This window comes from Vigna unguiculata, chromosome 3 (assembly GCF_004118075.2).
Source record: "Vigna unguiculata cultivar IT97K-499-35 chromosome 3, ASM411807v1, whole genome shotgun sequence".
NCBI classification, from domain to species: domain Eukaryota; kingdom Viridiplantae; phylum Streptophyta; class Magnoliopsida; order Fabales; family Fabaceae; genus Vigna; species Vigna unguiculata.
Genome location: NC_040281.1, coordinates 2820079 through 2847709, shown reverse-complemented (window position 1 = coordinate 2847709; position 27631 = coordinate 2820079). Strand labels below are relative to the sequence as shown.

The 27631-nt window shown below is 29.7% G+C and overlaps 2 protein-coding genes across 2 annotated transcripts; both read right to left on the bottom strand.

Annotated features, from left to right (window-relative positions):
* Positions 1–155: 155 nt before the first annotated feature.
* LOC114176119 (KAT8 regulatory NSL complex subunit 3) lies at positions 156–7830 on the bottom strand. The gene is made up of 6 exons (XM_028061056.1): positions 7640–7830; positions 7492–7553; positions 7114–7246; positions 6666–6738; positions 748–813; positions 156–620 (listed from the first exon to the last, which is right to left on the bottom strand). Exons 1-6 carry the CDS (start codon positions 7768–7770, stop codon positions 408–410), a joined length of 678 nt encoding a protein of 225 aa, XP_027916857.1. The 5' UTR covers positions 7771–7830; the 3' UTR covers positions 156–407.
* A 6756-nt stretch (positions 7831–14586) lies between these two features.
* Positions 14587–15468, bottom strand: LOC114179645 (subtilisin-like protease SBT2.4). The gene is made up of 3 exons (XM_028066058.1): positions 15289–15468; positions 15048–15195; positions 14587–14949 (listed from the first exon to the last, which is right to left on the bottom strand). Exons 1-3 carry the CDS (start codon positions 15363–15365, stop codon positions 14887–14889), a joined length of 288 nt encoding a protein of 95 aa, XP_027921859.1. The 5' UTR covers positions 15366–15468; the 3' UTR covers positions 14587–14886.
* Between the last annotated feature and the right edge of the window lie 12163 nt (positions 15469–27631).

Genomic DNA, 27631 nt, shown 5'->3' with positions numbered 1-27631 from the left:
ATTGATGCTCGTCCATAAAAGATAGAGTTTCCGCTTCTTAAAACTAATTTTGACGCCAATATTGCATTTAATGCACACCACGATGGGATACCAAACACACTTCCAAAGAACAGTCATGGCAATAAACGTGATTTTCCAAGATGAAAAGGCCTATCCAAACACGCAATAGTATACATATAAATAAAGCTGCATTTAGTTAAACTAACAGTCATAATAGGTTAATCAATTCCAACAGCCATGAATTGATATATGTATTCTGCTAAGTGAAAAAGAAAAAGGCCAAATTCCCCAAAATATAGTTACCGCCCACCCACAAGAACAAGACCTATATTACTACCATGAAAAATACAACAATCCGTATATACAACCTTGATATCCTCAAAAAGTAGCAAATGTAGGGGCGTTCTTCATCCTTCAAGAGACCTAGAAATGAAAGCAGCAATGGCCTGCACAGCAGCCTCTTCAGCTTCATCTTGGGAGGAATTGCTTGCTTGCAGGTGCTTCTTACCAATTTTGAAAGAGTGGTCACCACCATCGATGACATGCAGGTCGTTGGGTGCTTTCATTTTCTTCCGAGTGGCTTCTAACTTCTCAAGTGGACAGAGACCATCCTTGCTGCCCTGCACAAGACACATAATTATAAACGCACACACAAGGTTAATTAGGATAACATAAACAATTTCTGTGCACCGAACAGATTATACCATACAACAATGGTTAATGACAAACTAGAAAAGAAAAAACTACCTGTACAAACATTGTAGGAATTGTTAGCTGTAACAATGTTTCATCTCTAACTGCACCATTGATTCCCTGCAATATTGGCAACTAAACTAATGTGATTCTTAGTTATGATATTTTAAATCTGTACTTTAGTTCTAATGGTCTCACTGTTTTACCAAAACACCCACAGAAAACCAACACACCAGCTATAATGTCACAAATGTGGCATACTCTTGCAAACAGAAGGGAATAATTGCTTTATTCCTTATTGATGATTATTAGGTCAATTGACCTATTTAAACATATACATATGTAACAGACCATATACTTAGAAAGAATAAATCCCTATAACTACGGGATTTTATTCTTATTACAATCTTCCTAATATTAAAACAAAATCTCAACTAATTAAAACGCAATAAATAAAAAATTTACAATTAATGTAGGCTATCGTAACAGCTTGCTCTTGACACTCCCCCTCAAGCTGGTGAATAAATATTTTCCATTCCCAACTTGGATACAATATCTTCAAACATAATATTGTGTAGACCTTTAGTAAGGATATCTGCAAGTTGATCTTGTGTAGATACAAAAGGAGTACAAATCAACCCACTTTCCAATTTTTCCTTAATAAAGTGCCTATCCACTTCAACATGTTTAGTCCTATCATGTTGTACTGGATTATGAGCTATACTAATCGCAGATTTATTGTCACAGTATAATTTCATAGGTTTCTCCCATCTTATCTTCAGATCATCTAGGATGATCTTTAGCCATAGAAGTTCACATATTCCTTGAGCCATGGCTCTAAATTCTGCTTCGGCACTTGATCTTGCCACGACATTCTGCTTCTTACTTCTCCAAGTCACCAAATTTCCACCAAGAAATGTGCAATATCCAGTGGTTGATCTCCGGTCCACAATTGACCCAGCATAGTCTGCATCAGTGTATGATTCAATACTTAGGCTTTGGTTTTTTCTGAACAAAATCCCTCTGCCTGGAGTGCCTTTTAGATACTGAATAATTCTGAATACAGCATGCAAATGTGCCTCTTTTGGTTGGTGCATAAATTGACTTACTAGGCTGACAGCAAAAGCAATGTCTGGCCTGGTATGGGATAAGTAGATGAGCCTGCCTACAAGTCTTTGATACATTCCTTTATCCACAGCCACATCCTCTTCCATACTTCCTAATTTCATATTCGGATCGATCGGAGTGTTTGCTGGTTTACACGCCGTTCTGCCGGTTTCCTTAAGCAAATCTGTAACATATTTTTGTTGAGAAATGAAGATTCCTTTCTTAGAGTAGGCTACTTCAATTCCCAAAAAATACTTGAGTTTTCCTAGTATCTTTATTTCAAATTCTGCTGCAAGACATTCACTCAACTTCTGCTGCTCTCTCTTGTCATCTCCGGTTACAATAATATCATCTACATAAACCAGCAAGATAGTTACTTCCCCTGAAACTGAGTGTTTGAAAAAAAGAGTATGGTCTCCCTGACTCTGTTTATAACCCAAACTTGTCATCACATTAGAAAATCTACCGAACCATGCTCTAGGAGATTGCTTTAATCCATATAAGGCCTTTTCTAGCTTGCATACAGTTCCTGAGACTGCCATTTCATCATAACCTGGGGGTAACTCCATATAAATTTCCTCTTCAAGATCTCCGTGTAGGAATGCATTCTTTACATCAAATTGTTGTAAGTCCCAACCATTATTCACTGCTAATGATAATATGACTCTGACCGTATTCATTTTTGCAACCGGAGCAAAAGTTTCCAAGTAATCCACTCCATACGTCTGTGTGAATCCTTTAGCCACTAACCTCGCCTTGTATCGTTCAACTGTTCCATCTGCTTTATACTTCACAGTAAATACCCATTTGCACCCTATTGCCTTTTTCCCTCTAGGTAAGATAACAAGCTTCCAGGTCTTATTTTTGTTCAGCGCTTCCATTTCAACATCCATGGCTTGTTTCCATTTTCTATTAGATAATGCTTCAGATACAGAAGATGGTGTGGATATGTTATTCAGATTTGTAAGGAAAGTTTTATGGGTAGGAGAGAACTGTGTGAAGGATAGAAAATTTGATAAAGGATAAACAGGTTTTTTAGTGCATGTTCTGGTTTCCTTTCTAAGAGCAATAGGTAGGTCAAGCTCATTGGGTAGGCTAAGGTTTTCTTGCTGTACTTTTGAGGTTTCCAAAATTCCAGCATCACATTCATTAAACAAATTTACAGGACTAGTAGATGTTACCTCATATAGTGGTACCGGATTGGATTCTTGAACATGACTAGAAGCTGGAATGGACCTCGTTTTTCTCCTTGAATACACCAAATTTTTCCCAATTTTTCTACCATTAGTAATCTCAGTTTCAGATTGGCTTTCAATTTGTTGAGGTTCAATCTCAGGTTGAGTTTTGGTGATAGTAGTTTCGGTCTCTGGTTGTATTTCAATTTCAGGTTGAGTTGGACTATTTTCAGGTCTGTCCATGTTCACCACACCAGGATTAATTTCAGGTCTTGAGAATATTAGAAGCTCATCTTCCCTTAATGGTTCATCTTCCTTTGTTATACTCTTCCCCTGAAGATGAGATTCCTCAAAATAACTTTTATGTTCATGAAAGGTAACATCTCTAGACACATAAAATTTTCTAGATATAGGGTGGTAACATCTATAACCCTTTTGTGTGTTTGAGTAACCTACAAAAACACACTTGACAGCTCTAGGATCAAGTTTTCCCCTTTCATTATTGTGAACATGGACAAAAGCTATACACCCAAATATTCTAGGTTGAAGTTTGTTTGAGGACTCTATGTGGGGATAGAATGAGGACAGGACCTGCATAGGACTTTGTAAATTTAGAAGTTTTGAGGGTAAACGATTGATTAGGTATGTGGCAGTGAGAATAGCTTCCCCCCAAAAATTTTTCGGGACATGATTTTGAAAAAGAAGGGCTCTGGTATGATTTAGAAGATGCCCATTTTTCCTCTCAGCCACCCCATTTTGTTGAGGTGTGTGAACGCACGAAGACTCATGAATAATACCTTCTTTTTGACAAAAAGAATTTAAAGTTATGTTAAAATAGTCCTTGGCGTTATCAGATCTGATTTTCTTAATGGTGACACCAAATTGAGTTTTGATCATTGAGACAAAATTTATACACATGGAACTGACTTCAGATTTGTGTTTTAATAAAAAAATCCAAGTAACTCTAGTACAATCATCAATAAAAGTTAAAAACCATTTAGCACCTGAAAAAGTTGGAATATTCGCAGGACCCCAGACATCAGTATGAACAAGAGAAAAAGGTTGATCACTCAATTTATTATTAATAGGAAAAGGGAGACGTCTATGTTTGGCTAACTCGCAAACTTCACAACACATACTCCCTATATCTATGTTTTTAAATAAAGAGGGAAAGATAGTTTTTACAATTTGAAATGAAGGATGCCCCATCCGACAATGGTGAAGATGAATTTTTTCTTTATCGGTCATGGCAGATTCTGTAACAAGAGAGTGACTTTTGGTAGACAAATTGGGATTTTCTATGTAATAGAGACCATTCCATTCTTTAGCACGTCCAATCGTCCTCCCCGAGTTCCTGTCCTGTAAAATACACATATTGCTGTCAAATATAGCAGTACAACAGAGATCCTTTGTAAGTTTTTGAATAGAAATGAGGTTAGTGGATAATTTAGGAACATGAAGGACATTTTTTAACGTGAGGGATGGGTTTATGTGGATCTCTCCCTGTCCAGCTGCAGTTATAAGCGTTCCATCAGCTGTAGAAATTTTTTTATTGCTAGGACAGGGTGAGTAGGTGGAAAAATATATAGGTAGAGGTGTCATATGGTCTGTGGCTCCTGAATCTAATATCCACGAGTGTGAAAAGTTTGTATCTGAAACATTAAAGCCAAGAGAATATGGAATCTTACCAGAATGTATCAAGGTACACATACCTGTAGACTTGTCCATCTTACTTAGAAAGGATCTTACTCTTTCTATTTCTTCGTGATTCAGTTGCCCCATCTCTTCATTCTGTCCGATTACAAAATTTACTTGTCCTTGGCCTCCCCTCTTTTGGGTATGAAATCTTTGGCTGCCCCATTCTCGGTTTGGTGGTTTCCCATTTAGTTTCCAACACTTCTCCTTTGTGTGACGTGGTTTCTTGCAATAAGAACACCACACTTCTTCTTGTTTCTTTTCCCCTGCTGGAAAAATATTCTTCTTTTGGTTAACCACCATTGCCGCTCCATCTTCTACCTTCATTGCGGTACTCTCAGCAGTAGGAATTTCCAACATCAGATTTCTTCTACTTTCCTCACTTCGGATAATGGCTATGACTTCATTCAGACTTGGAACTCTTTCTTTGCCTAGAATTTGAATCCGAACCTGATCATATTCAGGATTTAGGCCCACCAGGAAATCATATACACGGTCTTGCTCAATATACTCATTGAGTAGAACTGAATCCTCTGAACACTTTGCTTTTATCACACGATAATGATCCAATTCCATCCACAAGGACTTGAGCTGATTAGCATATTCTGTGACAGATTTATTGCCTTGTTTAGCTCCCACAGTTTTTACCTTCACTTCATATATTTGGGCAGCATCCTTAGCCTTTGAGTAGGTTTGTTCGACTGCCTCCCAAATCTCTTTGGCTGAGTTTAGAAACATACACGTGTCACTAATCTCAGGTATCATAGAATTCCAAAGCCACGCCATAATCATTGAATCTTCTTCTTCCCATGATCTGAATCTAGTTTCTGTTTCACTAGGAGGATTTTCTGTAAGATGACTGCCCTTGCCTTTGCCTTTTAATATGGTTCGTGTAAGTTGGGACCACTTAAGATAGTTCTTTCCGTTGAATCTGTATGCAGAGTGAATATTCTGCAATTCTCCATTATTAGGGACGAATTTGTCACCTGAATCAGGGATAGAATTCACTGCCTCAGCCATAGCAGCAAGAATAAAGGAATGGGAAAAATAAAGTGCAGCAATGAAGGCTGCAGGAAGACAATCGCAGAGTGATGAAGACTGCTTGAAGATGCAGCAATGGGCTGCAGTAATAAATAAAAACAGCGTTGAAGGCTGCAGTGGGAAAAAAAAGAAAAAACAGAGGCAGCGGTGAAACAGAATGGGTAAAGACTGCGCAACAGTGACAACTGCGATTCACTGTTTTGGGATACGGTCAGAGACTCCTAGGATCAGGAGCTCTGATACCATCTTGCAAACAGAAGGGAATAATTGCTTTATTCCTTATTGATGATTATTAGGTCAATTGACCTATTTAAACATATACATATGTAACAGACCATATACTTAGAAAGAATAAATCCCTATAACTACGGGATTTTATTCTTATTACAATCTTCCTAATATTAAAACAAAATCTCAACTAATTAAAACGCAATAAATAAAAAATTTACAATTAATGTAGGCTATCGTAACAGCTTGCTCTTGACACATACCAACAATTGCTCAAATAGAAAACTGAGTATGAAAAGTGCAAATGGATACAGCATGCCAGAAAGGAAAGAAAAGGAAAATATTCAAAGGAATAGCATAGTAAAGGTTATTGGATTCAGAGTTCTACATCACATGCTCCATGGAGGACAATTTCATCAACTAAATTGATCAATTTTATTTAAGATGGTTAGCGTAAGACCAAAATGACATAGTAAGAAAAATGCCTTATGAACGGGGCATATTCACAACAGTACAGATTCATGACAACAAAAAGGAATAAGTGGATTTTGGATTATGTAGAAAATATAAAATGAAGCAAGGAGAATACCCTAAGATAGACAAATAGTTGGAAACCTTATTCTGTACTCTTACTACCCCCAAGGCAAAAGGAGAAAAAAACCATACGCAATCAGTTTATACTGTAGTGAAAAAGATTGGCATGAAGTCTAAAAAGGAACATCAAACCTTTAATGGGTAGCCCAAGCATACTACAGCAGAAACATTAATGTCTTCCATGCTTGCCACCATGCAACCAACTCTACAATCAAAAAATTGCAAGATCCATCAAATCGCAAATAACTTGACACCAATCATCATAATGGGACATCCTCAGGCAAAAATATATGTCCAACATCTGAAAGATATCTCAGAATATTTTTAATGTATTTTTTAGTTGATCTCTTACGATTTCTTCGTTTTTCTAGTTCCCATATTTCCTAATATATCATGTATGCATCACTGTTTAGTTATTATTTGGTGAGGCTAAGTGCCAGATCTTATGAACAACATCGTCACATTGTAGCAGATCACAACACTCAGAAAATATTATTAAAGTCTTCATTACGTGTTCCTCAATTCCTCTAACCGACAATTCCAACATGTACATTTCAATAAAAGATATAGTAGAACCTACCTTGAACCCATTGATTTGCCTGCAAGTACCACGGGATGACCAGGGTACTTAGTTGCGGTTTCCTTGACAATGTTTGAGTGAAACTCCACAAGTTTTTCAGCCTTAGGAGGAGCCCTCTTTTTTCCAGACATGTCTAGCGAGTGACAAACACATTAAAGTCACTTCAGAGTTCACACAACACAATCATTAGGAGGTTCACTCCACTAGAGATCACTCACAGGTCACAAATTTATATACAAAAACAAATTAGAAAAAAAAAAAAAAACAGAGTCAATAACGTTATGAGCAGTGATAATTTGTACTAGTAAATTTTTGCTTTAGGTTTAAGCGTGTTTTAATGGCAGTAAAAATAATGCAATACAGAAGAAACAAACTCACAAGGATAGTCAAAAGTGACAACATCAACAGCTTGCAGTGCCTCTTTTAACATATTCTTCCATCTATAAAAAAAAAATGGAGATGCATCTTTAATAATAACACTTAGAATAAGATTTAACCCTTTTTTCAATTTTATTAATAGAGTAACCTTTGCATCCAATCAGAAGACGAAGGAGTACCAGCACCGTGAGCGAAGATAACCACCGGCGACAACGTCAGTGCTTCACTCTCACCGTCTTTGTTCTGACGATGGCGTTTTGCAGGTCGTGACAAATCCATGCCTTGGTAACAGAGAAATCCACCAGTGAATCAGAAACCACTTGTGTCTTGCAACCCTAACCCCGCGAAATTTAACTGTCTACACTATTAAATACTAATTTTCCCGCCAAATGTAGATTGCACTGTACTTCCGTGTTTTGGAAAGCTTTATCTTTTTTTTTTTTAAATATAACAAAAAAAAATGCTAAATAGTTTTATTTAACTATTTTATTTATAACTTTAGAAAATATTTATCGGTTGAATTTCCAACTTCAATGATACTAATTTTGTTATGAGTAAATCAATTTATATATAAGCAAAAGATTAGAAGTTATCAAATTCAAGAAGAAAGTTAATCATAAGAGAATAGTAATTTACGCCTTTAAGTGTAGGTTGGGGTTTAATTTCTCATTATTTCAATATAGCAACATTTGCAGATAGAGAACTTACACTTTATGGCACTTCATTCATATTTTAACGATTAATTTCGGAATTTTTTGTTATAAGAATATCTGGTTTTGAAACAATCATGGGTGTGATATTCGGAGTCTGAAATTATATAATTTTATGATGTTAGAAATCGAATCGATTGGTTAATGCTGATTTTTTGTACTAAATGAATGAATAATTGATTGATGTCCTTGTAATTTAAAGATTAGCCAAAGTGCACAAAAATTAGACGTGAAAGAGGAGTTTGGAAACAGGAAAATGGAGACAAGACAGGTTGGAATGTCAAAGATGAATTGTATTATAAGATGCTTTTGAGGAATGCATTGCAAGCTGATATATTCTGTGTTTCTACCCTTCTTCGTTTCTAAGGCCAATCCTATCTTATTCATTATTCTCATGCATGGTTTAATCAGTGTCTTCTTTCTTTCTTGTTCTTATCTTCACACAAAAACTTTTAAGTGCTAAGATATGGAGGTCCCACATAATAAAAGTCAACCACAACATTCTTTCACAGCTTCTGTTTTTTGCATTATAAAAGGGGTTTCTGAGAAGCCTTGAAGGAAATAAGAAGAGAATGAAGGGGTTGTTTGTTGACTCTCCCTCAAGGGCTTCTCCTTTGAATCATCCAAATGTGTTGTAACCATTTGGGTCCAAACAGAGGCCCCTGGGGGAGGAGTAAGTAAGCTACTCCTTATGCATGTGTATCACAAGTTAAGGACTTATCTATCTATCACCTTTCTTCTTGTTGCTATTTACTCAACTTGTTTCTCAACTTCACACATTCATACCCAAGTTCTTTCCTCTGTTTTCATGCTCACCTTTTTCTGTAAACAGACATTATTCAACACACAAAAACAGATACCATCTTTGATTTTTTTTCATCTTTCTTCATTCATGTTCTTGCATGGAACTTCTCCCACAACAAAAGTCAGAATTGGCTTGTGTTTTAGTATGTGTACAAGTTTTACATAATTTAAAGTAATTTAAAGGATTAAAAATAGATATCAAATTGAGATTCAACTTTGTTTTAAACTTCTCAAATTTTATAAATAAATATAATCATGTAACTCAAAGTTATATTAATTATTTAACGTGTGAAACGTATTTTAAAATATTGTTTAAGTTGTTTGAACCGATTTGACATGTTAAGTTAGAAGTCCTACGTAAATTAATAGAATCAATTTAGAATATATATATATATATATATATATATATATATATATATATATATATATATATATATATCATTTTACAAATTAGTAAGTTCAATTAAACTTAAAATTTATTTTTTAATTTTAATTTTAATTGTTATTCAACTTTATTAACTAAAAACATATTTAATATTTAATTTAAAAATTGAAGTGAATAAATATTTTCATCACCTTAACTTTTTTTTCGAAAGCCTTTTGCTGTGCTACGATATTTTCTCTCACCAAGATTACTCTCTTTTCCCTTTTTAATTTCTTGAGTTCTTGGTGCTTGTTTTCTCTCACCCAGCCTACCACATGTTTGTACAATGCCTTTTCAGCTTCTTTTTTTCTGTAATTTCTGAACAAGAGGTAAATAATTTAGAATTTTTAGAACATAGGTAACATAGAAATACGACGACAATGAAATAAAAAAATATATATATTTTATTTCATCATCACAACATTCAAAGGACGGAGTAAATATTTTATTATATTTTGTTTCACCCTCATTTTAGTAAATTTCATTTTTGGCCCATCTATTGCTAAAAGCTCTAAACATATACCACTAAAACTAATTCGTTAATGATACATAAAATTGAAGACAAATTAGATTTAAGCAACTTGTGGTCGCTTTACACTTTTCTATACCTTTTTCAATGAACTATTTATCTTATTTTCAAAACCACTGATCGCCTTATAAAGTCTCGTTCAAAACTCAAGGAAAAAAATATCTTAAGTATACATTTTTTTATGGAGAGAATTAAATAAGAATATTATAGACTCTGAAACTCTCGTTAATAAGCAAGAGATTTAAGATAAGTGAAAAATGATTTAAGGTAAATTAAAAGTTTTACGTGAGATAAAAATAAACAAGAGGATATATATATATATATATATATATATATATATATATATATATATATAAAGTAAGTAAAAGGGTCATCAACGCATTATTTTAATGATTTGAATAGAAAAATGATGTTTTTTTATTTTTTATATGGAATTATTCACATTTATTTGGTGTTGAATTTATCTTATGTATTCTCTTAAAAAACCAAACAATCAGAGTTTGTGTTTTATCTTGTGACGGTTTGAACCACATACGTGGATAAAAAAAATCCTAAAGTTTAAGTATTCTTTATAGTCAAGTCTCAATCTTGTAAAAATAAGTGAGATAAACAATATATAACTAAAAATACCGATACATTTATTATTTTGAATGTTGAGTTTAGAGTGATATCTTAAAAAAATTTATATGGATACCAAATCTAACTCGTGACTCTCCTCCAAAAACCTATTAGATTTTAAGGGAAATCAATGTTTGTTTTTTTCACCCTTTTACAAATAGGAGCCATTTGAATTCATGGGGGCAACATAAAATAAAGCGAGAGTTAATTATTTTTTGGATTGAAATTGATTTTGCTAGCACTTAGAAGGATGATGTTGAGTTCAAGATTTGAGGTCTTGAAAAAGATTTGAATGTTGAAACGCAATAAAGTGAGAGTGTGGTTGTAGGTGCACGCCCTTGTCCCCCTAGTGCCCTGTACTTGCAGGAAATGCTACACAAATACAAGATTCTGCTACGCTTGCCTTACATGGGTCATTCTCTCACTAACCTACCACTATTCATGTAAGGGACCCCTACCAACACTCATTTTTCTATCTTTATTTAAACTAACTAACTTCTATCAATGCATAGTGAGTTTAATGTATAATCTTGTGTTTATATATTTTCTTTCTTTACAACTCGTTTAACTTGTTTATTTTTATCTTCTATTTATTTAACACTTTTTTCTATAGATGTCAAAATAGATTCTTATTTATGACTCAACTCGGTTTATCACAGAATGGATTGAAAAATTTTTGTTCTTTTAAATATGCGTTGAACTGAATCCAGCTCACTTAATATTCAGGTTAACCAGGTTTGAGTCAAGTTGAAGATGGATTGACCTGTATCTTACCAACAACAATATTTTATTATTTTTTTACATTCTTTTTAAAATGTGGATTGAATTGAATCTAACTCACTTAACCTACGAATTAAACATGTTTGAGCAGAGTTAAATATGAGTTAATTCGTAACCACCAATAACAACATTTTATTAATTTTTTTACAACATTATATAAGTTTTTTACTATAATTACTTACTATTTATAATTATAAATATTTGTAATTTGATATTTTTAAATACTATAATATTGTTTAATAATGTCTAAATAATTTGAATGTTTAATTTATTTGTTTATAAAATTATATATATCTTTATAATAATATATTTAGAGAATTAAGTGAACAATTTAATTCTAATATTATAAAAAATAAATTAAGTTAATCCATTTTTAATATATTAGAATATATATATATATATATATATATATATTAAAAATAAAATATTCGAAAGTGAGAGAACTTAATCGAATAATGAATCAAGTTAAACTACAAAATTTTTAACTCATAAAAAATAATCCGAATTCAACCCAGATTTTTTAGTTCAATCCTGAGTCAACCCATATTTTGATAGCCTTACCTTTTTTTTTCTTACTTTAATTATATTTAGATTTTTATCATAATAAAAGTAAAGACATAAAGTTAACTTTAAATGGTAAAAAATGAAGTCGTGATTATTTTTGTTGTGGATGGACAATGAATGAATGACCTGTGACCAAAAGACTTTGTAAGAAGACCAAAAATAAAAATCGTATGGTTTGTGATGCGTGCATGTGAATGATATAACCCTTTGACCAGGCTTTGTTCTGAACTTTGGTGAAAATAGGAATCAAATTATGACACTAGGCCGTACTCTTTCTTTACCATAACTAGCTACCATTACCAATATTACTCCACTCTTCCAAACTTGCATTTCTACTTTTCTTTTTCTTCTTCCTTCCATTATACACTTCTCCATATATATTTGCATTAATGTTTCAAATTATATGTTTGATTAGTTTTCAAATTTTTTTATTTATACTAATTAATTTAGAAATTTAAAAATCAAAAATTATTTAATAGAATCGAGGTGAATACCACTTGAATTAATAATTTGTTTGTTATAACTAAAAGAATTAGTGTCCTAAAGTTATAAGAGATGAACACGGAAGGTGGCAGAGAAATTATATAAAAAAGATGAAGAAAACCTCCAGTAAGAAACTTATCGAAATTTTTTTGGTTAAATATGTTTTTGTCCCTTAACTTTCAGTGAATTTTGGAATTAGTCTATTTTGAAACTTTTGACCAATTTAATCATTCATCTTTCGAGATGCATTGATCTAGTCCTTTTAATCAAATTTTGTTAGGTTTATTTAATGTTTCGTATGCATTTCAGGATTGTATTTGAATTGTTTATACTGTTTGACACATTTTTGCTTTAATATTAAGTTAAATATTATTATCAAACGCACTTGAAATGTCAAATAAACTTAACAAAATTTGATTAAAAGGACTAAATTCACTTATTTCGAAATATGAAAAACTAAATTGGTCCAAAATTTTAAAATGAACTAATTTTAAAATTCATTGAAAGTTAAGGGATCAAAAACATATTTAACCCAAAATTTATCTATTATTACGTAAAAAGTAATCAAATTATAGCAATTCAAATTTCACATGTGGTATTCAACATGAGAGACTCCACTTATATTTTGTAATCTTATTAAAGTCATTAAAACAGGTTACCTCCAAACATGTTTAGTTAACCAATTTGTGTAATGTGTGTTTGGAAGAGTAAATCAAAGATAATAAAGGAGAATAAGTTGTTCACGTTTTACGTTTCAGAAGTTATCATTCCTGGAGTAGACTTTATATAACATTAGTCCCAATGTTAAAAAAAAAAGTGATTGATTAGCCTAGTTTCAATTTTAATCGACTTTGAAATCAGAGACAAATCTATCCATAGAAGAGATTTACTAAGGAAACAAATATACCGATGATGAGTCCTAAATGAATCCACATAAGAAAATAACACTATCTTCATCTTAAAATTTTATAAAACAATTGATTTGTGGATTGTTTATCTTATATTGTTGGAAATAGTCTAAGTGTGAGTTAAAAGTTTCACATTGGATAGAAAAGATAAAGTTAAACAATGTATAAAAATAAAGACCCATAACAATATTGCCTTAAGATTTTGGTGTAAAAGTGGTGTCAAATGCCTTATATGTGTAAGACTAATGTCATATAATCACAACCCATCATGACAAAGTTAAACCCTATATAAGAATAAAGACCCATAACAACATTGCCTTAAGGTTTTAGTATAAAAGTGGTGTCAAATGTCTTATATGTGTAAAACTAATGTTATATAATCACATGGAACCACAATCTCTCAATGACCATGACTATAAATCATAACCCATATGTAAAAAATATACATAAACCCATCATATATATTGCTCAGCATTCTTTTTTTTATCCGATCTAAAATTTAGATTTACATTTGATTCTCAACCCACCTTTTTTTGTCCCGTAAATAATTTTCAAAAGACAATGGAAAGTCTTGATTTCTTTTGACCCGATGAATGGAAGGAAATTTTTTCTCCTTTGGCTCACATCAACAACTTAGATGGAAGGGGAAATTTGTTTCCTTTTCTTCATAAAGAAACACGTTACATGCTTCCTTAATCGATAACTATATGGTACAAGTAAATTTAACACTATGTACAACTCAATCTTTAAGAAAACACAGGTTCTTTTATATTTGTACATTACTCAACTAATTTCTATTCTGTTTATTTTTTGTACGCATACTATATGAATCTAATATATCATCAACATTATAGATGTTTCTGTACAAGAAGATATAATGTGATAAAATGGTCTTTGAGGTTTTGTAGCTCGTGTGTCTATATCACGAGTGCTTTTTTTGTAATGGTAAGAGACTTATTTGTATCATGACACTGTAAATTTAAATAAGTATTACAATATCATTATTTAGTTATAGAATATGGTAGAATATTCATCATATTACCTTAAATGTGTTTAAATGAGTTTTCCCGTCAGATACATCATATTTTTCCTAGAATGTCATAGAGTATTTTGATAAGAAAATGATACTATGATTTTTATATTTTGATTCACATTTTTAATTTTTGATGTGATTTAGTGTGATTTAGCGTATTATTTTTTTTTTTTGAAGAATCAATGATCCATACTAAGTCACATTAAAAAATAAAAAATGAAAGTAAAAGAATGAGAGTCAAAATACAATTTTTATTTCGATAATATATTTATTGGTTAAGGAAGCATGTAGCATTTAGTTGTGAATATATCATTATCCTTCCGATAATAATCACAAACTATTTGCGTTATTTCGAAGACTGAAAACATGCACACGAAAATCAAATCTACCTCAGTTAATTTCCACTAACACATAAAGTTGCCTAGAGAGTTTTCATCTTCGTTGCAAATTACACAAATGAGAAACTTTGAACAAGAGACAGTAGAGAACTCGATGAAGCAATAACCATGGAGTTCTTTTCCCTCAAAACACTGATATATGCACTACACCAGCTCTTCATTTTTCTCCACAACCCTCACTCCTTTTGCAGATCTGAGTTCATTAGCCTGTTTGAAAATGTTGGCAAATTAACACAGAAGGACCAACATTATTAGATGCTAGAAATACATTAAAAAGAAAAAACATAGGAAGGGAATTATATTACCTGATCCTGGGTAATTTCTACTGCAAAACCATCAACAATGACCAAAGAAGATGTTTTGTTGTAGGTTCCTGGCTCTAGAGTACTTGCTAAGACCTCATCATGTTTTGTACTAAGGTACAAATCAAGCTCCTGTGCCCCTCTCTTTGTTCTACCACCAACAACAAAAGCATGAAGTGAGATTATATATATATTGTTACTACTATGATGAAAGAAAGGATGAGAAGTGGTGAAAAAAGAGAACCCAAGAGTTCGAAGTCTCTCGTATTCAGGATCATAGCTCATGAAGACAAAGTAGGATTCCACTTTTGTGCTTCCCATTAAGAATGTCTCTTTTTTCCTTCCTTGATTATTTGATTCCAAGATATATGGTAGCAGTGCCAGTTTTTCTGCTGCACTATAGCTACCTATTTATACAACAAAAGCCTCACTCGCTTTCCGACCACAGACAATAATAGAGAAAAAAAAGAGAACGAGGAGGCCCACGTTGGTTTTCGTTTCAGTTTTACGTAAGACCTAAAAGTTGGTTATGCAAAGGAATTTATAATTTGAACCGACTAATTGAAATTTATATATTGATTTGTATTAGAAAAACCAAAGATTCTGATTTGGGTGCTGTGCCCAACAGTGATTAAGTTACTTCTTAATTTCTCTATGAAGCACCATCGTTCACACTTGCGTCCTAATCTTTTACATTAGTAAAAGTCAAACAAAAAAATCTCTCACGGGTTTCTGCATGAAAACTCAGAACTTCACTCTTTATTTTATTCAGATCAGCAGCATCTAAGCTTTATTTACCATTCTTCATTTCGTGGAAACAATGTCTCTTCTAATTTATTATTGTGAGAAAAAAAAAGTAGTAATCTATCATAAAATTTGCATTCACACTGTTCTTTCTCTCTGCAAATAAAATTTTGATAGAATTAAAAAAAAAAAACATATAGATTCTAGATCAAACTGGGGAAATTAAAATAATTCCTCATGAGATATATATCATCATTGTTTGTGCCAACATATATATGTGGTGTTCATGTATTATTAAATACATTTGGCTAATATGAGTATAATTAATAATTTAGTTAGATGATGCCACCTTGTGAATGAATCTATATATAAGTGATATTACTCACAGAATAGTTTCTCCAAACAAAAATGTAATTTTAAATTTTTTATGTATTTTTTCCTAATAAAAAAACAATCATTTTGTTGTATATTTTTTTTAATTATGCTAATTATCTTCGACGACCTCCCAAATGACCTAAAATTAGTGTCGAGATGGATGGGGAAACCCAGTCGAATAAAAATAATTGGATTGGAATTACATGTAAATTTATATTTAAAAAAAGTTTAAATGTTTATATATAGCAAATTTAAATAGTTGTATTGAATTCTAAATATTTTTCAAAAATTAAAGTCAGTTTGATATCAATTTTAAAATAAATTTTCTATAATCAATTTTAAATTCAAAATAGTTTAATATTACTTTTTTGAACAAAATTAGAATACAAATTTTTGAAATCATCCATACTTACTCAAATGTGCAATTAACTAATAATCTAAAAAACAAATCATATTTAAATATCTGTTACAGTTTAAAAAATGATTTAATATACGGCAATGTTTGGTACAAATCCTAGAATGTTAATAACGTTACTTCCTGATGAGAGTAAATAATATATTAATTAAAAGTTTATAATGAAAAGATATTCATTGCATATTTCAGTATAAGGGTGTACAAATAAATATAAAATTAACATATGTATTTACTATAAATATCAAGATAATTTTAGTTGGACTAACCTAACAACTTAAATATAATATAAACGGATTCACTTTTCTTTTTAAATATAATATAACTTACACAATTTGTTTGAAGCCCAAATGTTGCTCTCCTATCTTCTCTGGGCCAGTCCAAGTCCATAGTCTATACACTTTACGGGGGCTTTTCACTTGGGCTTGATCCATTTTGTAATTGCCCAAGTTAGGCTCCATTCCTAATATATATGTGTTTATGATTTTGATATTTTGAAATATATTAAAAGTTGAAAAAGATGATTGTGATGTAGAAGATGTAACATTAATGATGATATTTAAACAGAAACATGGAGCATGGGAGAGGATATGAGAGGGGACGAGGGAGCACGTGCACAGCCAGGGAGTGAGGTCGCATGAGACCCAACCATCACGTGGTGGGTCCCACCTCACATTGGAAGAAACGCACGAGCACTCACATGATTGGGCCACGATTATCATGTCCCCTCAAATCGCGGCCACCAAATCACCGTTGATCGCGATCACACTCTCCTCCATCAGCCCCGCCCTTTTGACGTTAATTGCGGATCAACGGACGGCTACGATTTCCCAACGAAAACTACATCATCACGCATTCTATTCTCCGTCTTACGATCTAATCACCGTTTTAACCTCTCCTCTCTACACGTAATTCATCATCACAATTACTGATTAAAGAGGGATTAAGAAACAGTTTAAAATGACACTGTTAGATTGTTTCATCTTTTTTTTATAATATAATTTTACACGTAATTCATCATTAATTAACGATATTATTTAATAAATGGGATTTCTAATAAAAAATAAATAAAACAAAAAACAATTAAAAATGTGTATTTAAAACTCCCCTTTAACTAGGACCATGTCCAAACTGCGATGATAATGAATTCACTAAAATGAATGTACGTGAAATCCCCTTTAAAACGTGGTTTTATTTTGTTTTGGTGGCACGATATGGGGGTTGTTTGGTTCTCTATTTAAGGCATACTTAGTTTTTTTTAGTGTTTGGTTTTGATTTTGCCACATGATGCAAGGGAATTATGTTAGGTTTGGGAACTTTTGGTTTTGTGGGCAGTGTCATGTTAATTTTGGTTGAGTTGGAAAATCGAGTATAAGTAATAATTGATTAATTTTCATTTAATATAGATTATTTATTTTTTTAATTAATTTTAAAGATTAAATTCATACTGATTTTATGTTAGAAAATCAATTTTAATTAATTTTACATTATTTTTATGCAAAATCACTTTGACAAAAAATCGTTCATAAATTTAAAGTGCTTATTATGTATTTTATGAATTTGAGTGGCTAGTTCGTTGATGATGGATGAGATATGTTTGAGACACATGTGATTGCACTTATTCATATCATTAATTTGTTGGGTTTCATTGTTAGCTAATTCCAAGACCTCTGATTTTGATAAATTTATGTAGTTCGTGATTATCGTATTCTCATCCTATGTAACATGTAATCATATTTTATTAACTTTTGTTTGTAAATTTAAAAACCTAATTGTGTGTCATGAAGTGAAAGTAAAATCATAAATATATAGTTTATCAATTGATTATATGATTCATTCTTTATATTTTTGTTTCACATATTTTTTCTTGATCAAAATAAAAACGTAGGATTTCATAGTATTTTTATGTTTATATTTGTACTAAAGATATTACCTTTTATTTTATTTTATTTTTCAAAATAGTTTTATATTTTTTAAAAAACTTAATGTGGTTATTTATAACATTTGAGTCTATTGTCCGATTCATAAAAATCAAATTGACTATAAATAATAAATATAGAACCAATATTAAATCATTACTACAAATATAGAAATTAAAAACGTTATTAAGTCAGGGATCATAATGGAGTGAGGAAATGCGAGTTTGAATATTTTATTCTCATTCTGGAAGGAGAAGTAAGAGATCATCTTGATTTTCATGTTTAAGTGTACAATTTTCATTTTTATGGTAAAAAATACAATAAATATTAAATAAAAAATATTATATTATCAAGTAAGTTACAAATAAATAATTACATTTTCTTGACTAGATAAATAAATTATAATTGTATAAATATTAAATAAAAATATTAAATAATAGTTAGATAAAGATTAAATTAGTTGTTTGATTTAGTAAAATAGTATAAGTAAACTTTTTTTTTCTTAATAATGTCTTTTTTTAAAAGATTAATGTAAAAGATCATTTATTTAGTATTGTATCAGCGACTTTAAAGACATGTCACATATTAATTCATATTTTTTTTAATTGAAAAAAGAAATTATCTACTTATTAAATTATTGTTATCACACATGAAATTATTAATGGGACCTAATACTAGATCAGTTGTCTTATATTCAATTTACTATTTATATTTGTTTTTTCTATCAAATTTAGTCTCAATTTTTTAAATATAAAACAATGTTAATTTTTTTCAAATTAATACTATTTATTTTTTTATATAAATATTATATTAATATTTTAATTAAAATTGATATTTTTATTAAATATTTATAAAATATTTTTAAACTAACCCTAACTATATTATTGGATTCAATTTAAATAAACCAACTTTAAACATGTTTTTATTTGTTACAAATTTGAAATTTTAAACATAAAATAGTTATATATATATATATATATATATATATATATATATATATATATATATATATATATATATATATTCAAAATTTTGAGGAAGAAATTTAACAATTTAAGTAAAAAAATCTAAACGTTTATCTAAAAATAATTTTAAAAATATTTAGCAAAAATATTAATTTTAATAAAATTATCATATAGAAAGGTGAAATTGGTCGAGAGAAACATAATTGAAGGAAGATAAGTTATTCAACTATAAAGAAAAAATTAAGAAACATAAAAGACGGAGTGTTTAATCTTATTGAACCCAGTCTCATATTATTCGACAGAACATGCAAACATAGCTGTGTATTGGATTCTTAAAAAATATATCAAATTCCAATTTAAATTCCAACAATTTGGATTAACATTGAATTTCAATTCATATTTCAAGAAAAACTTACTTGATATGTCATAGATTCAAATTTAAGTAATTGGAATGGATTTTAAATCTAAAATCATATTTTCCAAAGAAAATAGTTAAAATGTTGGTAAATCAATTTGATATCAAGTTTGAAGTTTGTAGTTTTTTAGATAAGTTTTAAATATCAAATAATTCAAAATTGTTAAATATTCTCTGTAAATATCTACTAGAATATTTTATATTTTAAAGGTGAAATTAATCATCAATCCTAAAAACAAATCAATCTTTGTAATAATAGGTGTATAATATATTTTATGCAGTATACGTTTTCTCTGAAACTAGATACAATATTTAATATATGTCTTAAATTTATGGATGCAATATTTTTATTTAGTAAGGAGCAAATGTTGTATGTATCATGAGAAGTAAAAACAACGAATATCAATTATTACATTTTACTAAAAAAAATTATAAATAAATATAAAACTACGAACATTAATATGTTTTTAATTAGATTGATTAACAAATCATCTATACGTTTCTTTGAAAATATATTATACACCTATTATTAATTGGAAAAAGAAATACAACACGTGACCTCGTTTGAATAATACATACATACACACATAATTATTTTTATTCATATTAGTTTTTTTTATCTTCTTAATACTAGTAATTATACAATTAAATTAAATACACATAAAACATATATATTTCAAATCGTATTTTATTAATATTTGTTTAAACAGATTATATTTATTTATTCATATAAAAATGTTCATACTGAGTTTTATTAAAAAAAAATTATGAGTGATTGTGCAAAAGAAAAGTGGTAGTGGCAAGTTGATGAGAGTTTACAAAAATGGAGGTTGATTGCATAAAAGAGAAGAAGATGGAGCCAAAGTTGGATTAGGGTTAGTGGGGGAACCTTTGGACGTTAAGATTTTGGTGTCGGCTTTTGCAGATTCACTTTTCCAACTACAATCAATTTTTTTCCATTATTTCGTTCCTTTTAAACATTTCTTTATTTCTTCATCAATTTCTTAAACCTCATTCTTCCCCCACAAACCCACAAACTAAATGCTAATACTTCATGCTTCAAATGTTATGTCAAAATCTCAATCACATTGCTTGTCCTTTGTATTTCAAATTCTAAAAAAGTTCATGCTCATGACAATGTGTCAAGTTCATGCTCACTTTCATTATAAAACACTTCTAATAAAGCATCCTTAATATTGGGCTTTTCATAAAACATGGTTGTTTTGAATCAAAATTTATAAAATAGGGTAAGTAGATTTTACTTTTTCTTTTTCTTCGTATTTTTCTTTTTCTTCGTATCAAGAAGAATGTTGTCATTAAAATAAACAATATTTAAAGTAAGATTGTCGTAAGCATAACTGAATTTCCTTTTATAGTTAACGTTTGTGATATAAAAGTTAATAAAAAAATATATATAATTAAAATTGTTCATATACATAACTATCTCAGTTTTATGATATTCAAATTTGATTAAAATGATTAAATTCACATTCAAAATAATCTTATTTTATAAATAAACCGGTATAAAGGACTAAAAGGACTAATTTTAATTTGACTAAAAGAACAGTGTAAAAGGATTAAATTCACGTTCAAAACAGTTCCCAACAATACTCCTAACAACTTCACTTTGAATATCATTATTAGCCTTGATGACTTTGTCCTAATCTGGAAAAAAAATATATTCATCCTATTTTATAAATTCACGTTCAAAACAATCCTCTTTTATAAATAAACTTCGATATCAAAAGCACTGGGTAAGATGATATACCTTTTCATAAATTTTGACTTCGTAAACTTCTATCCAAATTAGAATTTAAAATATAGAAGGAATAAAAGAATCTTAATCTATGCCACCATAGAAAAACAAAATTATTCTATGATACTATCTGGTTATACATTTTCGATAAAGAGACTTTCTTCTTATAATATTTTATTCCTAAAATTAAAAAAATTTACACAAATTTTTCTTACATAGTACAACACCTGTATACTTTGTGAACACCTGTATACTTTAGGAACTGCATGCACAACAACTAATTTACATGTTTTGCAGACAAACGCACACATCATCAACAAACAACATCAGACAATTTTGCCAAACCTCATATGTCGTTAGTATCTTCCTTCAAGTAAAAGAAAATTCACATTTTTCTTCTCAAATACAACTAATTTTATTTCATTGATATGAGAGATTAGTAAGATTTAATACGTTTAATGAAAAAAAATCACTTACTCAACGGAAAAAAGTTGTATTTAAATTAAGAAATCTACTAAGCATGCACTACCATTTATGCTAAGAACAGTACAAAATCTAAGGTCCCCTCCCAAATTTAGAATTCACTCAGCTAATTTGTTTCATCATCTTTTCCAAAGTGGGTTTTGCTTTGACGTCTGTTTGATTCTCTCCCATTAATTTATCAGATTTTCTTTCCTTTTAAATCACTTAGGATAAATTTATATATTTTTTTTCACAATTTTAAATTTCAAAATAACGTGTGATATTGGTTTTCAAAGATTCGCACACCACCAGAAACACTTTTCTAAATGTTACTTCTACTCATTGAGAAGGTACTTCTCAGCATTGTTGAAGTGCTTTTATTCGTATTTTTTACTATATATAATTATTTTTTATCCCTTACTTTTTTCACACATTTTAAAATATATATTATGTGTATATAGGAAGAAAAAAATTATATACTACTTAATCATTTGGCATGCACGTTCAACCAAGTTCTATCATTAAGGTAATAATCATAAACATAATCATACTAATAAGCAAGTTAAGAAACGACAGAGCAACTTATCATCACTTACAATAATGGAGGGAACATTATTCACGTAACTGGTCCAGTATTCAGACCCAAAAAATAACAATAGAATAAAACTAAATTCATTTTATAATTTAAGAGGTGGAACCATACACGTATGCAATTTTATTTTATATGAATACCCTATGACCTAAACAGACAAAAAATGAAATTTAGTTTACCCGGAATGTGTTACCAATATATAACTTTTTCAATTAAATAAAAAAATAATTATATACATCTAATAACTTTATTAATTGTAAATAATTATCTTAAAAATCCTAATATTATACTCTTTTATTTTGACGTATAATGTTTGTACATTGATTATATGATTTGTATTGCGGGTTGCACAATTGTCCCATAGCATAAGCTAGGTAGGCCAAGTTACAAGTCAAGTGATATTTCTAGTAGGACAACTCTTTAAGGGGAGATGGTTGAATGTGACATCAATTATCCCGGAGGCCAAGTGGACCGAATCACAATCAAATCGTGACGTTTGGATTGTTACACTCTTAAGTGAAAAAAGTTACATCCTAATTGAAGGATATATAGCTTCTGACCTAGTGATAATGGTCAATCCTAACAATTGGGTATTAGAGTTAAGGTCGTGAGTTTGATTCTTAATGAACAATTATTAAAGAAAATATTGTTGTATGTGGTATCAATTGTCCATGATTTCGACTAAGTGACACTTATTTTTTATGTCTATTTTACTCATAATCAAAACAAAAAAAATTGTTCAATAGAATGATCCCATAAATGGGTATGTTTGATTATTCCAGTGGGAGAAAAATAGTCAAAGTGAACAATATTTACCTAATCATTTTAGTTTCTTTCACAAGTAAAGTGTACCTTGTAATAATAAATATCTATCAACTTGTTTTACAAATAATTTATTATATAATTATTCAACGAGAGAATCTAATTCACTTGAGTTTATTAAATACAATATGTAGAGCTGTGTGTTTAAATAAACAACTATAAAATCTGTTTCTTTTTGTTTTTTTTTATTGTGTTGAAGACAAAATGACCCTTATAAACAAATATCTGTCAACTTAATTTTACAATCTATGATTTAGTTAACAGATTACAAAACTATCCATTAACGTAATTTTTTATGAATTTAGTAAGAAAAATGTTAACAATATTTAACTTATGATCAGTTGAAATTTATTGAAAACTTTATAATAATAAAAAATGAATAAAGTAAACTTACGTAAGTGTAAAAATCACTGTAAATTTATTATTTCTAGTGCATTTAGTTTAACACGTATGCTTACTATTCTCATTTAAACATTTTTGTGCTGAAATATATTAAAAATTTCAGAATGATGATTTCAATCCTTATTTAACCTGTGTTTCACTTGTAATTTTGGGTAAATTATAACGATAACGTGATAAAAAAATGACTTTCTAGCTCCCTGAATATATGAAGCATTCCCAATTTAGTCTTTAAGGAAAAAAAATATAATTCAGTCTTGAATATGTAAATAATATCACAATCACATCATGGAAAATAATTTTGTGAGCTAAATTTTATCTAAAGCTTTAATTTAGAGATCAATTTGATACTAAATCAGTGAATATTTTATCATTTACTTATAATATTTAATGGCTAAATAATCTTATTTCGTTATATATTTAGAGACTAAATCAAATGTGTTGTTTCTAGTTTCTTAATAATTCAATTAACAAAATCTCGTATCGAAGAACCGCGATTATATATATATATATATATATATATATATATATATATATATATATTATAGAGTATGCTACTCACATTTTTTAATATACAAATCATTTACAATATATTTTCTATGTATAAGTTTTGATATTACATATAAATTCATATATTATGAAATATACGATGTACTTAAAATAACACCCCAAAAAATATTATCTATACAATAATAATCTTTTTCATTTGAAATTTAGTAGAAATTAATTCCAAACATCCTAAAATTCATCGAAAGGATTTTGATAAAAATGCTCTTTCGTATACTCAAACCTTTAAAGAATAAACCGTCTATCATACACTTACTCAAGAGGCATTATTATGGATCAAATATACCTTAAAATTTTATAATTATATATAATATTTAATTGATGATTTATTTTTTATATTTAGTTTTATAATTTATTTTTGTTTTTTATATATTTTTTATTCAATTGAGTTTTAATATTTTTTAATAGAGATATTTGGTTGTTTCATTAAATAATAAGTGTAACATATTAAAAGTAAAAAAATATTATGTGTTCAATCGTTTGAATGGTATTACATGTGGAAATCTAAAATTATGATTTATGAAATAAAAAGATCACAAAATTAAATTTGAACTCACGAAACTTTTCAAATACAATAATATCACTCTAAATTAAAAATGAAATTGAGTCTTTTTAGAAAAAAATAATAAGGATCATATTTGATAAACAAAATTTATTGAACTAGCCTTTAAACTATTTTTCTTTTAAGAAATTCTAACAAAAAATAATATGCTTTAAATAAATTGTTTTAATGTAAAAAAAAGAGAGAGATTTTATGGGATAAAAGAACGGAAGAAAAAAATTATAATTTTAGGAAAAATAAGAAGAGTTTTGATTAATGATAGAACCTTTTTAAACGTGTGGGGAGATTCATAAGGAAGGTTACTTCATTGTTTGGAAGGTAAGAGGATAAATGGGTCCCTTGTCTCCATAAAACCTCCCAACTTCTATCACTATTGTCTTCATATCGATTTTAGATCTTCTTGGACCCCCCCCTTTTTTTTTTACACTTTTTATATAAATTTATTTTATTATATTGTTTATAGTTTTTTTTCTCTCTTACTAATTCAGATTGATTTATATTTGTTAATGTCTTGATTAGTACAATAAATAAATGTACTAGAGGACAATATATGGTTATAAGAGTGTGGTTAGTTAATCATCTACGAAATAAAGATATTTTAGTGAAAGTATATTGATTTGTGATGGAAATTTAAGATAGAGATAATAATTGTGATGGTAGTTTATAAATGCTGAAAAAGTTGTTTGTTCTCACACTTTAACCTTTATTATGCTGAAGGCCTCATTCAATTCAACCTTATATTACACGCCTCATAGCCTAAACACACAATAATTAATCATTAAGTTAATTCATCCACTCTTACTATTGTCTATAGTGAATGTTGTATTACTAATAATGAAGTATCTATAGAGAGATTTAGATAAATGAAACAAATGTTAAATTTTCATAAAATATATCTTCAAAATTTGGGTAGGTAAAAGTAGTTTTCTACACATGGTACTTCCACTTTTCACCTATATATGTAGATGCACCTACTCTTCCATGAACTCATGAGCTTTATATGCTCTGTTATGATCTGAAACTTTGAAGAAAACCAGAACAAGCCAAATACTCTGTTTTGCACCACATTTTCCCCTGCACTTGCCAACTAATCCCTCGCTAATATTGTCTTCAACTTAAAAACTACAACTACAACAAGGACATGATTCCGTGCACGTTGATTCAAAAGTTTTAGTTATGGTGCATAAAATTGTTGTTCATGTTATCAATCGGTCAACAACATAGAAAATTCTGGCTAGCCTCCATTATTATAAGTTCATAGACAGCACAGAAATAATACTAATACGCGACATCGAATCGTAAAATTTGTTAATTTGCCACTCTTGTTTAGACATTGTAGTGCATGTGTCACATATTAAGAATACAAGTGTGAGTTTAAGTATCACATTGGTTAAAAATAAGAGTGAAAAAATAGAGCATTATATAAGGATAAAGACCCATAAATCTATTGTTTTAAGATGTTGGATTGAGAGTTGTGTCAATGTCTTATGTAGTTGGACTCAAGTTTCATTAGTGTTGTATCTTCCTAGTGAAACCTCTCCATGTATAAACCTAACATCACACTATTACGATGTAATGTAAGTCTGTTCGAAAACATGTTATGATAACTAAATGTAAATCTCTCATGACATTAATAGTTCGTTTTGCATTGAGTTGGAGAAGCTCTTATCTAAATACCAAACATGTCTGAGAATTATAGACATCGATTCAAAACTCCATCGAGTACATTTTTGGGTGTTTGACCTAAACCTAAAGGTATATATATATCAAAGTATTCGCAATAAACTATGAATCTAGTTAGCAAAATTAAAATTTACTTTGAAAGGAATTTCAACAAAGAAAATGTATAAGAAGTGCAATGTTAACGCATTTGATTGTCCAAGTAGCTAACCTAGGCTTTTTCACCTATATATTTTGACTTTTGATGATATATAATTTCTGTAAGATCCAATACAGAAGAAGTCAGTGTAAAACAGCATGGGTACGTGAAAGACAGCAATATTTAAAAAATAAAAAAGAAAAAATATTTGGCGTGGTATTGTGCAAAGGCAAGTGCCAAAATTTTCAAAAGGTGACCTAACACACTAAACAAAAGGTAAAGAATGAAATACTCTAAGCCATAATTTGGGGACACAATGTTAGGGTATGAACCAGCAGAGAATTTTCAACCATCAAAAGAAGGAAGAATCTCTTCCTCCGGTTCACGAACTCAACTGAGTACTATGTATGAACACTTCAACGTGCAGCCACATAAAATTCAAACGTAAATCCTTGTTTGGTAAGGTTACTTTAGATGGAGAACCAGGTAACTAAAGTAACTGATTATGTTATGATTCTCAAACCCAGTTTAATGATAACTTGATTGGAAAAAGGTAGTTGTACGGAATAAACAGTAACTGCACTATCTTTCACACTCAACTAACAAAACTAATACAATGCATGAAATTATGCATTTCTCTTGGTCACATTATTAGTTTTTTTCAAGGATTTTAAAAATTAATTTTGGAAAGAGTAATAATAAAAAATTTTAAAAAAATGAAATCCCGATGAAACAGCATGGTCTTACTTGTTGCCTTGGACAACGGGCACTCAGCGGT

Coding starts and splice junctions, on each gene's coding strand:
- LOC114176119 (XM_028061056.1), bottom strand. CDS start 7,770: ATGGATTTGTCACGACCTGCAAAACGCCATCGTCAGAACAAAGACGGT. Junction 7,247..7,491: donor TGTCACTTTTGACTATCCTT/GTGAGTTTGTTT, acceptor GTCACTCGCTAG/ACATGTCTGGAAAAAAGAGG. Junction 6,739..7,113: donor GGCAAATCAATGGGTTCAAG/GTAGGTTCTACT, acceptor TTTTGATTGTAG/AGTTGGTTGCATGGTGGCAA.
- LOC114179645 (XM_028066058.1), bottom strand. CDS start 15,365: ATGGGAAGCACAAAAGTGGAATCCTACTTTGTCTTCATGAGCTATGAT. Junction 15,196..15,288: donor GAGAGACTTCGAACTCTTGG/GTTCTCTTTTTT, acceptor TGTTGGTGGTAG/AACAAAGAGAGGGGCACAGG. Junction 14,950..15,047: donor TAGAAATTACCCAGGATCAG/GTAATATAATTC, acceptor ATTTTCAAACAG/GCTAATGAACTCAGATCTGC.